At 45.7% G+C, this 16,196-nt stretch overlaps 1 protein-coding gene across 10 annotated transcripts in view; it reads right to left on the bottom strand.

The window, feature by feature from the left end:
• The window catches only part of AKAP13 (A-kinase anchoring protein 13), a 1,883,770-nt gene that overhangs the window by 549,426 nt on the left and 1,318,148 nt on the right, over positions 1 to 16,196 (bottom strand). For all 10 annotated transcript variants that reach the window (XM_069624282.1, XM_069624281.1, XM_069624277.1 and 7 more), the window contains one exon: positions 790 to 898. In XM_069624282.1, coding sequence (XP_069480383.1) covers positions 790 to 898 — 109 coding nt within the window. The remainder of the gene's footprint in view (positions 1 to 789; positions 899 to 16,196) is intronic.

The following is a 16,196-nucleotide window of genomic DNA, read 5'->3' as shown; positions in this document are numbered from 1 at the left end:
ATTCTAGCTGCACCTACTGTAGGATTCATTTTGAAGAATGCATCAAAGTAGTGTCACAGTGTGTGCTATATATCATTGTGCAGCACAATAATTAATGAGAAAAAGACTATATGAAAGCACAAGTAATTATAATGGTGACATTTAATAACAAAAAGCCAATTTTCCAGATGTCTGATCATACGAATTAAAGGGTGGCAGCCATGAAAACTGGTGGTTCAATGAATTATGTTTCACAACTGATGCAATCTTTAGCGTTTTTCATGATAGGTGATGGTTATCTGGTCATAGTTATGTCATCAATAATGTAATTGGTGATCTTCATCGAGAGGGCAATATTAATGTCATGGATGCATGCACAATGTAATCAGTGGTGAACTAAGGGGTGTGCTAAAGATGTTACACTATTAAATGAGTGGTGTTTCTCATTAATTGGGCAGCATTATATTTCTTTTAAGAGTTCCCAATTGTCTTTGTTTCTTATAAACAAAGATGTGCTCTCTAAATGTTGTCCAGCCAAGATATTATCCAGCATTAAACCAGAGATGAACAAGCAGGATATGAGTGTCCAGCTATCACGGGTGAAATGGATTTTGAGCACTTCAACATGATAATTAAAAACAAAATGGACATTTTACTTAAAAATTGAATATTCAACACTGAAAAAGGTTTCTTTTTTTACAATGACAGAAGACAGACAATGTCATCCCAATGAAATGTTCAACTTAAGAAAAGATGGATATCTGGTGTAAGTGCAAATTCTACAACATATGAAACACTGAGCATACTCACTCTCCAATCCTGGCTGATGTATCGTCACAAGCGACATTGATTTTGTAAGTGGCGGCGATAGGGCAGAAGTGGAGTATGAAAAGCCACGTGTTTGCAACCTTGGGCGCTCCTACAGAAACAAGAAGAGAGTGACATTAAAGGAATTGAACACTACTAAATCTTCTTTCACAGGAATACCCTCATTGCTTATTAGTTAAGAACTGGGATTATCAAATTCTGTAAATTGGCTACTGTTTAAAAGAAGCGACCGTCTTCTCAAAGCTGCAGGACACATGTTCAAATTACTTATTGGTGGCATACATACAGCTCTGAATGATTGTTCGATGATGCCCACAAGTAGACTATTGTAAATGTTTACCTTGCCGGACAATGTAATATTCCAGTGTGCATTGTTACAGTTACAAAAAGCATAGTTACTTTTAGTATTGACCCCAAGAATTTGTGCACGGACAGGATTTATCTTTTATTTTAAGGCTGCAATTAATTAGCATACAGACCTGTGGCAGGTCAGAAGGAGAATGTGGGCACTGATGACATTTCCAATGGTTATATATTAAATGATAAGAAAAGACCTATCTTTTGCAATATGGGTGTTCCTGGTCAACATAAATAAGGTGCTTATCAGCTGTGAGGAGGTCTCGAATAAATAAGTTGGATGATAAATATGGCAAAAAATAAAATCTTTTTTTCACAAATAAAAACAGCAGAGATCATTATATAGAAGGATTGTACAGTAGAACCAACTGATTTAGTTGCGTCTTCAGTTGGACAATTTAGAATGACTACTTAATTTGGAGGTCAAAAAACAATAGTCCACGTTCAGCTAATTATAATGCTCCTGGCATTAACCGTCATCAGTTGAGATAACAGCTCAGCCAATCCTGATTAACACTCCGCTATTTTTGAATCTGAGTGCTCTGTGAACCCACCACCTACCTGTGGCATTGTGAAATACTCTAGCCTGACTGCATATATAGTTTGTGATGTTTAATATTACCAAAGTTAGTTAGAGACTACAGTGTTCTTTAATAGTGAAAAGAAAACATTCAAATTCAAGCTGTAAACAGGGTATCTCACTTATTTTCAGAAACAAGATTGCTGTCGAACCTCCACGTTAGGAGTCTAAACACTGAAAAATTGAAACTGCTGAATTAGCCTGAAACCAGAAGAACCTACTTTCCCATGATAATACACAAAACAACATCACTGACCTTATGGTAAAGCACAGGTCACACACACATGTAGGAAAAGAAAACCTCCAGGACAACCAAAAATTGTCCCCTTGTTCAGTAGAACACATCTAGGAACTAAACACATGGAAAGCAAGCGACGGTATACGGCCCACACCAAAGCTTTACACAAAACAAGAAATGTGTTTCAGTGGAGGAGGGGGAATGCCTTTCCTCTTACCAATCTATTTACAGGCACCAATACTAAAATGTCTCCATGCTCATCGTTCTCGTAATTGAAGCCAGGCACCACAATTCTTTAAAAAAACGAATAGGGGAACGTATCAGACGTTATACGAGTGACGTGTGGCACATTCATCATTCGTGCCTGCAAAACACTAGTGCCATAAAAGCTGCTCACTCATGTTCATCTTCATGACTAGCGGCTACCAGAGAACAAAATGGAAACCTATGTGCAGCGCTCATGCACATCACAAATTGGATTAGAAACCACTTGAAGAAAAACTAATTGTGGCAGTATTAATTTCCACCTTGTTATGAAAATACCAGTTAAAGTAACACTTACTGCCCTTGTGGTCAAATTATAAAAGAGATACTGATGCTGGAAATGCACTGGAGGGACAGGACCTCCATGTCCTTGACCTGTACTCCCTTATTAGGTGTGTTCTGTGTTTTCTGCACAGGAGTCCAGTTGGGACCACTTCCAGTGCAACTCTTCCTCTTATGTGGTGAACAGAGACCCTTGGGGTCCCCTTATGGCACCCATGGGTGGGGGTAAAACCCTCTACCCCTAGTGTATGTTTTTGGGTACCTGTGTGTTGCCCACGGAGCAGGGTATGGGCTGGTGGCAGCATCATGCTGATGTGACAGGAGCTCTGGGTATCCACCATGTTGAGATACCCAGGCCCTGCCATAGCAATCAGTGGCTTTCGGATAGAAGGCAAGATTGCCCCTGGGGTCTCTTGGTTTCTATTGCCCGTTACCTTGTTTTCCCAAATTCCTGGGAAGCCCTGACTCTGTCCCTTCCCCTGACTGGCTGTTGGGTGGAAGAACCATATATGGTATTGTGGGGGAAGTCCAGGCCAGACTGGCTGGAGCCTTCCCAGTGACTGTATGTTGTGAGTACACCCTTGAGTTGGGAACTGTGTGAATAGAGTGTTGACCAATATGCATTCCGGATTCTGTGTGTGACACAATGAATGAGACAACCCTGCCTGAAACTGACATGAATGCAGTGTGGTGTGCTGAAAGGCTGTGTGCTTGCCCCAATCCACATTCCTTGTTATGGGTGTCTGGGTGGACGTGAATGGCCTGAATGCCTGTGAGCCTGATTGGCTGGCTGCCTGAATGAATGCCCTTCTCTGTGATTGGCTGAAAGAGTCTGGCTCAGCCAGAGGGAATGAGGGACAGATGTTTATATCTGGGGACCTCTCACTTCTCAATTTGTTCAGAAGCTGAAGTCGAAACTTGATGCTCATCCTTGAAGCCCATCTGGAAGAAGACAACTGCTGCTGAATTCCTTCGAAGTAATCTAAAAGCTGTCGAGGACTGATCCAAGAGAGGACCTGGCTAGAAGACCTCTACACGAGCTACAAGGGACCATCATGCAGAAACTGCTCTTCTTCATCGAGGCACCATGGAAGCCAGCTCTGTGAATCAGACGTCCGGAAAGGTGTCCATCAAGAATCCTGAAGAGAGCGCCTTGACATCGAGGCCATCAAAGTCCATTGACGTCAACTGAGGTTCGGAAGATTTCCTTGACCGCTGGAAGCCAGTAGAACAGTGTCGCCCAGAAGCAGGGACACCTTGACGCCGTGCTGCTTGACGACCGGAGCCGAGAAAGCTCCACTTTGCTTAACAACATTTGACAGAGGGGGCTCCCTTGCCATCACTGTCGACCACTTTGTCACGCCAGAGACAGTCGAGGTCGCTGGCTACCGAGGAAAAAACGCTGGTGGGTTTCCCACCACCAGAAGCAGACAGAGAAGTCCCGAGGACACCGACGGAGTGAAGATCCAAGGTGCAGCCTGTGGTTGAGTCCCGATCGCTGAAGCTATCCCGAGGTACCTGCTGCGGCTGTACAGATAGGCCAGAGGACTGCCGAAGCAACTCCCTACACCCGACGCCCCTGCCTGGCCTGCATCCATCACCGAGTCTCATTTGCGGCACCGAACACTTTGCATCGAGGTGGACCGCACAACTCATCTTCCCAGGACTTCCACGATCAATAGTCGAACAGCACCGCAAAGGTCGAAGCTGCAGCATTCACCACAAGTGTTCCGCTTTTCTTCGAGGTTCTCAATGGCCATTTCCCATTCCCAGAATGCTGGTTCTTGTATTGGACCCGTCCTGATTTGTGTGTTGTCAAATGATAGTCTCCACTGATTCCTGCACATTCTGAACTAGCATAGGGAGAATTCAAAGGAAGAGATTTAGTTTATGACACATGTTTAAATCATGCCTAACTGTCTGAAATGTTCAAGTATGTCAGCTCTAGCTGGCTTAATTTAGGTTCACAATCAAAGTCTCTGATTCCACAGTTTACTGTCTCCAATCCCACAAATCTTAATTTTCCAGTATCCTCCATCTGATGGTTGGACTGCCAGTGTGCTGCTAGTGGAAGCTACTGATCCTGGCTCCCCATCGAATTGACATGTTCCCGGATTCTAGTTCTCAGTTCCCAGATAGTGCTGCTAATGTAGACTAGATTGCAAATGCACCAAATGGCATATAGAACGCACTTGGTTGTACAGTTGATGAACTGCCTAATATCGAAATCCCCAAATTGGTTAATGTTGACATGCTTGGCATTAAAAGAATACATGGAACAATTACCACCCTTGAAGAACCCCTCAGTCTTCCCCTTCTGGAGCCAATTCTAGCTATTTACATGTTGATCGCCATTAATGAAGGTCTTAAAATTGACCTAAGTGTCAGTTCCTTTGTGTAAGTGAATGTGGGTACATGGCTGATGAAGCTGTTGATATCGGTATCAAATTTTCCAGTTTAAGTGCCAGTGCTTTTTAACAATCTTGTGTATCTTAAGACTGAGTTGAATCTGGTGATAAACCTCACACTCTTGTTGTCCTTTGAGTGATTTCTCTCTTTGGGATCTAGCAGGTCATTTATGTTGATGGCTGAAGCATTAGCATCAGCTTTTACTAAGTTGGGGGCAATTGTAACACCTTTCATGAAAATTAAGTTATTGTTGTCCAAGGAAAACTATAAAAGCTACTAGACTTTGCCTAGGTAAAAGCAATGCTTTCCAATGCTAGACCGCGTTCGATCATAGTGTACAGAGCTTTCTCATCTAAGGTGACTAGTACAAACTTCTGGATCCCAGACCACGTCCCGGAGGAGGTGAAATATTATGCATTGTTGTTGTCCACATCCCTGATGGGGATGAAACGGGTGTTGGACTGTTTTACGTACAAATGTGGTGAGCTTGGGCTGGAAATCCAAGCTAGTAAGACCAAGATGATGATGATCAGCCCAAGGGACCTTAGAGGCAGAGGTCTGAATGCTATGGTGGGAGGTATTGTATTGGTATAGTGGCATGACTACCTAGGCACTCAATTCTCATCCGGTGGTAGCTAGTTGGCTCAACATTTCAAGGGCAAGACCACGCTGGAGAAAACAAGCAGGGCACTAAAGAGAAATTATTTCAGACATTGTGGAGGAGCAGTTTAACCAGTCCTTGTAGTGTACCATGCTCAAGCAAAGGCATCCTCTATCTTTGGGTCTGAGGTTTGGGGCTATGTAAATTCCGCCCCATAACAGTGGCTGAGAGCACATTTCTTAAAAACATTCTACTTGTTCCACCCAGCACTCCAACAACAGCAGGGCGGATGGAGTGCGATGTAGGTCCCATTGGTGATGAAGTGGAAACGAGACCTGTCTTCATCTGGCGGAGAATATGGGGTGTCCCGGGTCTGGTCAAGTACCAAGATGCTCTCTCCTATGTGATGTCCCTCTGGGGATCTTATAAAGTGTCCTGGCTGCTTCATGTGAGGAAATGGCTGTGTTGGGATTAAGTACTGTTAGGTAAGATTTTCATAATTATCATAACTTAACTTGATGCCTCTTCAGGCCCAGCCCTCACACTTGCCATTCCAGATGGTTACCTCATCTACAGGCAAGACTGCTCCGCCCAGAGAGGCGGCAGGGTAGCTGTTATCGCCAAAGAGAACCTCAAGGTGACCTTGGCCATCACGCTGATTATCTTCAGCTCAAGCTAAAACTCCCCCCCCCCCCCAACTGCACTCTGGCCTTCCACCAGGTGTACCGCCCCCTGGCCCAACCACTGATTTCCTAGATGCCTTGACCCACTCACTCTCGGACAACCTAATGAAATCCTCTAAAGTCCTACTCCTAGGTGACCTCAACATGGGGCTCAATGACCCCAATGACTGCCACGCCTCTGCCCTCAGGAAAGCACTTGACACCCTTGGGTTCTCACAAGCCATCTCAGATCCCACCCACGCTAAAGGCCGCACACTAGATTGGGTCTCCTACCATAATTGCACCATCCTAGTTAAGGAGATCACACCGGTTCCATGGTCTGACAACTTGTGCATCCGATTTGACATCTCCACATCTACTGGGCCCCCTAAACAGACTACCCTTCTCCCTGCTGCTTTAACCAGGAGCTCTCGCCAGCTCACAAAGGAGAATCTCACCAAACACCTCATGGTTCCTGCCTTGCTGCCCCCCTTCTCCAATGACCCCGAGGTCCTTGGCAACACCTTAAAAGCCACCATCACCAAGGCTATTGACACTGTATCTCCCCTCACACTCAAAAAAGCCAAGAAAGTTAAACACGCCAACGCCTGGTTTACCCAAGATCTATCTCTACTAAGATCTAAAAAAAAGGGTGGCACTGAATACCTGGAAAAACAACCCTAATGATTCCACCAAAGCTGCATTCAAGGCAATGTCCATTGAATATAAAATTGCAATCAAAGCCAAAGCCTCCTCCTTCAACTCCAGAATAATCAATGCTAAATCCTGCACCAAAGAAATCTTCTCCATTTTCAGAGAACTAGAGACTCCCGTCTCCCCACCGCCCACCTAATTAAAAGGACACAGCTTGGTGCAACTCTATTCAATCTGCCATGCTGACTAAGCTTGACACACTACAAGGGAAGATCCTTGCACACCAACAGGCCATATCCGACCTTATAGCTAAGAACCATCACTGCTCACCCCCCACCACCAACACCTCAACTTCCCCCATCTTTGACTTCAAAGACATGACTGTAGCAGAAGTCACCAACCTGCTTAACTCCATTAAACCTTCCAACTTCAAAGGTGACGCCTGCCCAGCTCAGATCATCAAGGACTGTGCCCCTTCCCTTGCCCCCTTCATTACTGCCTTCATCAACGCCTCATTGCAATCCGGACATGTCCCTACTGGCCTTAAGGAAGCATGGGTTCGCCCGCTCCTAAAAAAGCCGTCCCTAGACCCCCTCATCCCGGGCAACTACAGGCCCATCACCACTGTCCCATTTCTTCTAAAAATACTTGATAAGGCAGCCTACGTTCAAGTTAAAAAATTCCTTGAGGACAACCACCTTCTGGGTCTCCGGCAATCAGGGTTCCGCCCAAGGCACGACACCGAAACAGCCCTCCTTGATCTCAAAAACCAGGTGGATGACATATGAGATGCTGGCAAACCCGGCACTACTTCTCCTTCTAGACATCTCTGCTGCCTTTAATCTGGTTGACCATAAAACCCTTTGCCACCACCTCTCCACTGCAGCTAACTTCTCCCCCAGTGCTTGTAAATGGATCACCTCATTCCTGGAAGGTAGAGCAATGAAGGTCTTCTCCGACCTTGCTTCAGCTGACCCAAGCATCATCCAATGTGGTGTCCCACAGGGTTTGTGCATCGCACCCACCCTCTACAACCTCTTCACGAGGCCACTGTTCAAAATACTTGACGCATTGGGCATGTCATACACCAACTATGCTGATGACACCCACGTGCTTATCCCCCTCACGGGAGATTACTTGTCTGATTTGAACACCATGTACTCTACGATTCAATCTTGGATGGTGGAAAATTGGTTATGTCTCGACAGTGAGAAAACCGAACTTCTGCTCATTGGATCCCCCTCTACCCTGGGTAAGCTGGACAAGCGCTACAGCTCATTCATTGTAGAGAACATCCCCATTAGTGTCTCATCAGCAGTCAAGACCCTGGGTGTCTACCTTGATCCCCATTTTACCATGACTAGGCAGGTCAATGCCATTGCATCAACCTCGGCCTTCCACTCCAAACTCCTTAACGCAGTAAGACCCTTCCTATCCCAACAAAATTGCCTCACCATCGCTAGAGCAATAATAGGCTCTAAACTGGACTATTGCAATGCCCTCCTCATAGGCACATCCAGTAAAAATCTTGCTAAACTCCAGTTGGTTCAAAACAACGCTCTCAGGGCAGCCACGGTCGTATCTTGCAGGGACCACATATCTGGGCTCAGAAGACAGGTCCACTGGCTACCCGTCAAAGAATGATCTTCAAAACGGTTGCCCTGACTCACAAGTGCCTTCACGACTTAGCTCCCCCTACCTTGCCAACAGGTTCTCCAAACCTTCTGCGGCCAGACCTTCCAGGTTCGCTTACTCCAACACGTTAACTGTACCCAGGACATGTAGAGTTCGCGCAGGTGGCTGTAGCTTCCCTGCTGTGGCTGCCACCACTTGGAATGCCCTTCCACCACACATTAGACTAATTGGCTCCCATGCTTCTTTCCGCAAAGCCATCAAAACCTGCCTGTTCGTATAACTTGCCTCTACCTATAGTCACTCTGATATGTGTCTGTGTGGCTATGTATCGATCTAGCTATCTGTGTAATGTTCATGTACCGTAATTTTCAAGTGTCCTTGGGCGGCTTAATTAACCCACTAAGCAGCCTTCTTATTCCACAAAGTCCTCAGCATAGGCTGGGTTGCCCCTTTGGGTTTCCCTGTTAATTTCTCTTTAATGTACTAAGGCGAACTGCTGCTCACAAGGGGTAAAGAGGGATTTTCATCCCTTTTACATTTTATATGGTGAGCCAGCATACCCGCACCTTATATGGAGTGCTGGTGGTATACATTGTATCCCCTTGCTCACTTATGTGGGGGAGGCACGGTAGCACAAGTATGACATTGACACAAAAGGTACAACTTGTAAAACCTTTATTAAAGAATCTGGGTTTAGAAAAACTTCTACTTTGCCCTATAACTAAGATGGGAGTAGTCTCGATCTCTTGTACAAAAAGTGTATACAGGACAATATATATGCAAGGAAAGTCAGTGTTCGAATATAAAGAATAAAATTGGCTGAGTCAGGTCTCCTCCCCACGCTAGACAGCACACAGTAAGGCAGTTCAAAACGGGGATCGAGGCCCACCTGGCCTTCAGCGTTAAAGCCTACCTTTTCAGCTTCCAAAACACAGTTTAACACAAAAGTTCTCTTTGGTGCCCATCTGTCGGGCTCAGACCTTTTAAAACAAAAGTTCAACAAAGCTTGCAGGGATTCCCTTCCCCAAGTTGAATTCAAATCCTTTAGGGGGTTCCTTTCCCCCAATTTATTACACTTCCCGTCTCCATCAATCGGGCTCGGAACGTTTCCTGGTGTTAAAAGACTTTCAAATGTGCATGGCTTTTGCTATAGACTTTTGCAGGACCACTTTGACTTTCCCTTCAATATTCCCTTCTTACTTCCTAATGTCAGGGCCTTTCGAAAACGCACAGTATCTTTTCCCCAGCCCTGTGCATGCTCCCTCTGATATCCTGGCTGTGGCGTTTGTTTCCGGTATTTGTTTTACTTTGGGACCGCAAGTCCTATACGGCTTTGTTCTTGCCTCTCTCTTCATACTGTATCACTTGCACGTTCTTTCTCTCCTTCCTTTTATTTATATTCACATACTTTTAAACTTCCAGATCCAGAATCCACTGCTTCTGCACCATTTGTATACTGTTCTCTCTCTTACTTGGCTTTTGGAAATCTTGCTCTCACATGCCCTTTGCTTGGTGGTAATGTACTTCACATATATACACACACAATGTTCCTTTAGTTGTGTTAATTTAATGCTCATGCACACGCGCACCAGGCTCCTCTGAGATTTGGACACTCACCAGCTGCCGCATGGCACTGTAACAATGTCCTTCCTTCAGCCTTGGGAACAGGGCTTACTCTCACTGCCCCTCTGATGCCTAGGCTCTCTTCACCCAAGTGGAACAAGCACTTATTCACACAATGTTGGTAGCAAGTTCTTTGCCTGGTTCCAGCTCTTGGGAAGCACGGCTCCCTTGCTGTGCTGCAGCCTTTATTGCTCAGCTGGCCGATGATCTGGTACGCCGTGCTGCTCCTCACTTCTGGTCCAGCGGTCCTCTGCTTTGTGGTCTCCTAAGTTTGAAACAGGTTCCCAGCTCGCTCAATTTGCTGTTTACAACCACACCTTTTATACTCTGCATATTGGTTAAGTGAAATCAGGTGTGAATGATAAAAATGAATTGCAGCGCTTCATTTAGGTGACAACATGGCCGTTCTCCATAAGAAGTGGTTCCCTGTTGATCCCTATGAAAAATCTTCCTTCCTCTTTGCTTACTCTTCTTCGTCCCAGTGATTGGGGAAGGGGATATGAGTTATGAAGTTAAGTGACCCCTAACTAAAGAGTAGAGGGGTTCTGGAGTGAATAGGAGAAAGGGGGGAATCTCGAGTCTCAAGCTTGAGTACCTTCCTCCCATTTCCCTGCATTCCCTTCACTTTTTCAGTATCTGAGACACTGTGGGACTTTTAGTTCACTGATAGTTTGTACACACCTTTATATTTTTTGACTGGGATCTGGAGGAACTGGGTATGGCGATTGGAATAAAGGGGGAATGAACGGGAGAATACCATTAGGGTTCTCACGCTTACCTGTAACATTTTTTATTACAATTGCAAATTTACATGAATGGCTGGTGGCATGGGTTTTACCTTAGTGACTTTTTCGTCTAATTACTTGCAGGCTGTTAAATCAGCCTCAGTAATGCACAGTTGGGCCACCGTTTTGCTAGAATGGTGGGCTGCTCCTTTTTTCGCCATATCTTGTTTGCTTGTCATTTCTGCGGTCTTCCCCTGCCATTTTAGGTGAGATCGACCTCAGTGGAAGTTTTGTATTCGGCAGGAATCCTTTGCATTCCCTGCAGAGGCTCTAGAGCGTCTGAGAGGGCAGGAAGCGAGGGAGGTGTCCAGAACCCTGCAGCCCTTTGTCATTCTCCTTGTCTGAAAGGAACCAAGTCCAATTGGAAACTGCAGGGAGAGATTCCAGAAGTTGTGCTGAAGTTCCAGATAAATACTCTGGAAGCTGCTGACAAGTCTACCAGTGGCGATGAATCCGAAGATTAAGATGGAGAAAAGACGTCTATCGATTTCCAGCGACCCGAGAGCCTGCTGAGTAACCGGAACCTGACGCGACCCTATCTTCCAATAGACCCACGGTCCCCAAAAATGACTACTCCTACCCAGAGGCTGAGATCCACTAGTATCCAGACCACCTGCATTTTGAGCCACCTCATGATGTGCTGTGACCTTCGTGGGCTGCAAGCCGCCAACACCCTTGGATCTCGAGCCTGAATGTGGTGCATGCTCCTCCAAAGTCCGAATCAGTCCTAAACTTTGGTGGACTCCTCTAGAGATAAGTCGAATCCCTAAAGTCCCCTCACCAGAGTGCAGGACCAAGAGAAGAGCATCTGACCAGTGACATTTGTTGTTCATCTGGCTGCTGTAAAAAGGCATCAAATCCACAGAGCCGTGAGAATCAGTGAAGAAACCTTTGCTGGAAGCTTCCTCTGATGACCGCTGCTGCAAGTTCCCATCCAGTGCCCGGTTTTTTCATCTACAGACCAAGAAACCAGGAACCAGGTACTGTGCTGCTGCATCCCGAAAGCATCCACTCCGAAGCTCTACTTTTCTGCTAAGATAATGCGTGGGCTTGGGTAACACTAACCTTAAGACTGGTGTGCATCCTGTGAGGCTGAGTGGGTGATTCATGTGGTTGGTAGTTTGCCCATTCCACATGTCCAGGCCTAATGCTGAACTGTGCATAGGGAGCCTTCTGTGAAGTCTCTGAACACTTTAACTAACTCTGAAAGTTTATTTAAAGAAGATCTCCTTAGGAACCTTGACTTTCCTGCAACTGAACCCTATTCTCAACCTCCCAACAGCTGGCACCTGGACCACTAGGTTCATTCTTCTGCCTCTGAGAACTCATATAAAAGACTACGGAAATAAAGTATAAGAAAGGGATTCTGCCTTGAAAGTATAACAAGTGTAAAAGTACTCATTTGCTAAAAAAGTTAGTGTGGTAATTGTAGCTCTGTCGAAGAAGTTGCTAAGTGTCATAAGTTTGAAGAGGAAGTGCCAGGCATCATCCGCACTCCAGCCACCCCCTTCGAAGTGCCAGGAAGGTTCACGACAAAATATGTGATGTATGGAGAACAGATACACCAGAAGAGAGACGCAGTTGGGCTCTGCCCAGTGCCTATCTGAGTAACTGCACCTAGTGAAGTACCGACACCTAGGAAAACCTGCACAGTAAGGTACCCACTAAGAAGACCATATCTACAGACAAGACAAAAAGATGTTTTCAGAATGAAATACTTGAAGAAGCCAAGAGTATACTAAAGGAAGATGAATGGTGACGTCATAAGAAACCAGACTGACGCATATATAGAAGAAATAATGACCTGAGAATACTGACAAAGACGAAATACCATGGATAAGTGACATCTTGAGCCTAAGGTGAAACAGTTGATTTCAAGATGAAGAAACTTCTGCATATGCACCATGAAGACATTAAGCCAGTTTAAACGTGTACAGATGCAAGAAACAGCAAGAGCAAAGAAATTGTGAAGCTTGCTTATGCTTAGTAGTAGAATATACACATATCTACCTCAAAAGCACTTTATGGACCAGTGAAAATCCACTACGCACATGAGCAGAATTGAACAGAGGTTACTAAAGGTCTCAAGAGGAGAGTGTCGCAGCAAACAAATCGAGAATAAAGACGGAGAGAAACCCAGCTGAAGGTAACCAGGCAAAGAAGACAAGGTCGTATCAGGCTGGAATAGGCTAGTAATTGATACAATTAAGAAGAAAAGGAACCTCCGCAAGGTTGAGATAAGCCACAGATGGTAGAAGACTGGCAGAAGTAAATCAAATACACGAAAATGCATGAAGAGGCCGATTTCACAGTGTCCTAATCACGTGGCAGGGCAGGCAGAAAGGGATGAGACTTCCACACCTACGCATGGAGCCTTGCCATACTCATGCTCCTTAACTTTCTCAGACCAAGAAGCAGACTCAAGGCCAAACTATAAAGCAGTAATTGACACACGACCACTGAGGTGATGGATGATTGTAAAATAATTGGAGGGAAGCTGGGGTGCAGACTTACTCTCTGCACCTGGCTAATTATTCTGCATGCTGCTAAGTGCAAGTGGAAAAGTTTGAGTGGGCTCCATGCCAACCCAATCATAGTGGACCATGTAATCTAGGGTCCTATAGAGAGTAGAGCCAATGGGACGTCGTACTTTTAGTGACGTTTACAGTGGCCAGTTTGAAGGAAGGGCTTAGTTGCCCCACCTGACGATTATCCAATCCCCTCTGCCCGTTACCATATACAGATATAGTACCTATGTTAAAGTTGCCTTCCTATAACCAATCAAGTTGCATGTTAGGTTTTTAAGATTACACGTCAATGATGACTATTGTTTGGTATAAAGGTTGTGTTTTAACTGAAATTAATTGGAGTTTTAAGCGAGAAGGAAGATCGAGCGGTTGCTGATGTTCAGTGAACTCCCCGTTCTTTGTACTTAAAACAGACTCCCTTTGCCAAATTATTGAGTTGTCATTATTTGGTGCAAGAGTACGAATCTGCATCCCCATCTATCTCGAGGGTGCTGCTACCCATCTTAAAGGGCTGTTTTGAGACCCCCCAGTCCTATGGGCCGGCTGGGGTCCATCCAGTTCAAGTTCATGCTTACCTTTGAGTTGCATTCTGCAACTCTAAAAAATATATAAGTTTGAATGGTGTTCCCCCACCCTTCTGAAAAGTAATAAGTGTTGGTACTGTTTTAGTATTCTTAACTGAATGAGTGCAAAAGCTCACCAATAGGGTTTAACTACCTTGAAATACATTGGGCCTCATTATGAGGTTGCCAGTCCGGTATCAACGGTACCGGTATGCTTGCCAGTACCGTTGTTAGTGGACCGGCAAACTGAGTTGTGCTCGCAGGTGCCTTTCATTCCGCCAGGTCTGCTCTGGCGGAATGAAAGGCACCCGCGAGCAGAGCAAGCCTGTAGCGCCAGCACAGTTATGAACGGTGCCGCTGCTACAGGCATCCCCATTCCCATTGAGCCCTATGGGGCTGAACTGGGAATGGGGATATACCGGCAACCGCGAAAGGGAAATTACCGGGTCCAGTGGGGCCGGAATACCCCAGTAATTGCCCATTCACGGGTGCCGTATTTTCATGCCAGTATGGAGGTAGCATTGCTGCCTCCAACCTTGAATTGAGACCCATTGTGTCTTAAAGTGTAACATTGGGTTTTGCGTTCCGTGGTTTGCTTTATACAGATCTAAAAACAGTCTTAAGTTTATACATACCTTTAGGTAGCTGGAGGCGCCATTAAAAAGTACATAGGTCTTACTCACCTTGATTAGCTGCTGCTCTTCCAAACATGTAACACTGGGTTGTGCTTCCCTGAATTGCTTTGGTGCTATCGAAAACAGTTTCATAAAGTTCTTACTTACCTTAGAAACTGTACTGTACACTTCTTAAAAGTATACTGGGTATAACTGTGGTATTAGGTAGCGGATAGCTATGTATCAAGAGGTCACCTGCTTACCTTGAAATACATTGTTTCTTTCTCAAAGCGTAATTGGGTTTGTCTTGCCTTGAATTGCTAATGCATTCTAAAATAGTTAGCAAGTGTTCATACTTATCATTGAGTAGCTTGACGCCCCTCCAGAAAGTAATTAGTTACTCACCGTAGTCACTAGAGCACTCAAAGTACCCTTTCCCCCATCCTTGTGGGCATCCTCCAACATGGGGACAGTACCGGAACCTTTGGCAGTGAACAATTGAGCTTCCCCTTTAAATTTAGTATAGCACGTGGGGTTGCGGCCTCAGGCATGGGAACGCCACTCCGAGACCCCACCCTCCGGCGCCTCACCGCAGTCCCCTTTTAACACATCTGACGGACCATCTGATAAGATACCTGGCGACTCTTAGCACATTTTAGCCCTTGGCATACTAGCAGGGGAAGGTGGGTGGGACGTATGGAGGAAAGGGGACTATGAGTACTCTAGTCACTACAGTGAGTAACTTTAATTACTCATACATCCCGTCCCCTTTCCTCCGTCCTTCTGGGTGATTCCAGAGAACAAGAACCTAGGGTGGAGCTGTGACAAGCTGCCTCATATCTAGGATGAAGCAAAAAGGGTCTTCAGAACCGCCTGCCCAAACTCTGCATCGCGCCTGGAGATGATGTCCAGGGAATAGTGCCTACAGAAGGCCAACAGAGTGGCCCAATTAGTAGCCTTACTGTTGACATCCTTAGCTCTGACCACATGGGCATGAAACCCCTCAGAAACCGGTTTGCCCATGGCCGTGTACGCATCCAAAATGGCCTGGCCAAGCCAAAAGGCAATGGAAGCCTTGGAACCCTGAGAGCCGGAGGAGCCCCCAAAAGTCACAAACAATGACTCAGACTTCCTGAAGGACTTCGTCTGAGATAGATCAAACCTGAGGACCCTCTTGAGGTCCAAGGAATGCAGGGCCCTTTTTGCTTCTGAGTGCGGGTTCGGGGAGAACAACGGCAGGCAGATGTCTTGATTTAAATGAAATGGGGAGACCACCTTGGGCAAAAAATGTGGGTGAGCGCACAAGATGACGGTCGTCGGGAAACGTGGTGAATGGCTTGCACGAGGACAACGCCTGCAGCTCACTAACCCTGCACGCAGAGGAGAGAGCCACCAGTAAAACCATTGTTGGCGTCACCAAGTGGATGTCTACAGATGCCATCAGCTCGAAAGGCGTGCGTTGCAAAACCTCCAGAACCACATTCTGGTGAAAGACCGGATGCGGCCTGTGCACAAAAACATTCTTGACAACCCCTTAAGGTGAGCCTTTACCATGGGGTTGGCTGCCTAAACACATGCTCAGGGCAATTCTTGT

Source organism: Ambystoma mexicanum, chromosome 11, assembly GCF_040938575.1.
Source record: "Ambystoma mexicanum isolate Mex_15411 chromosome 11, UKY_AmexF1_1, whole genome shotgun sequence".
NCBI classification, from domain to species: domain Eukaryota; kingdom Metazoa; phylum Chordata; class Amphibia; order Caudata; family Ambystomatidae; genus Ambystoma; species Ambystoma mexicanum.
Note: the sequence above shows the minus strand (reverse complement) of the source record. Positions and strands in the feature narration are given on the sequence as shown.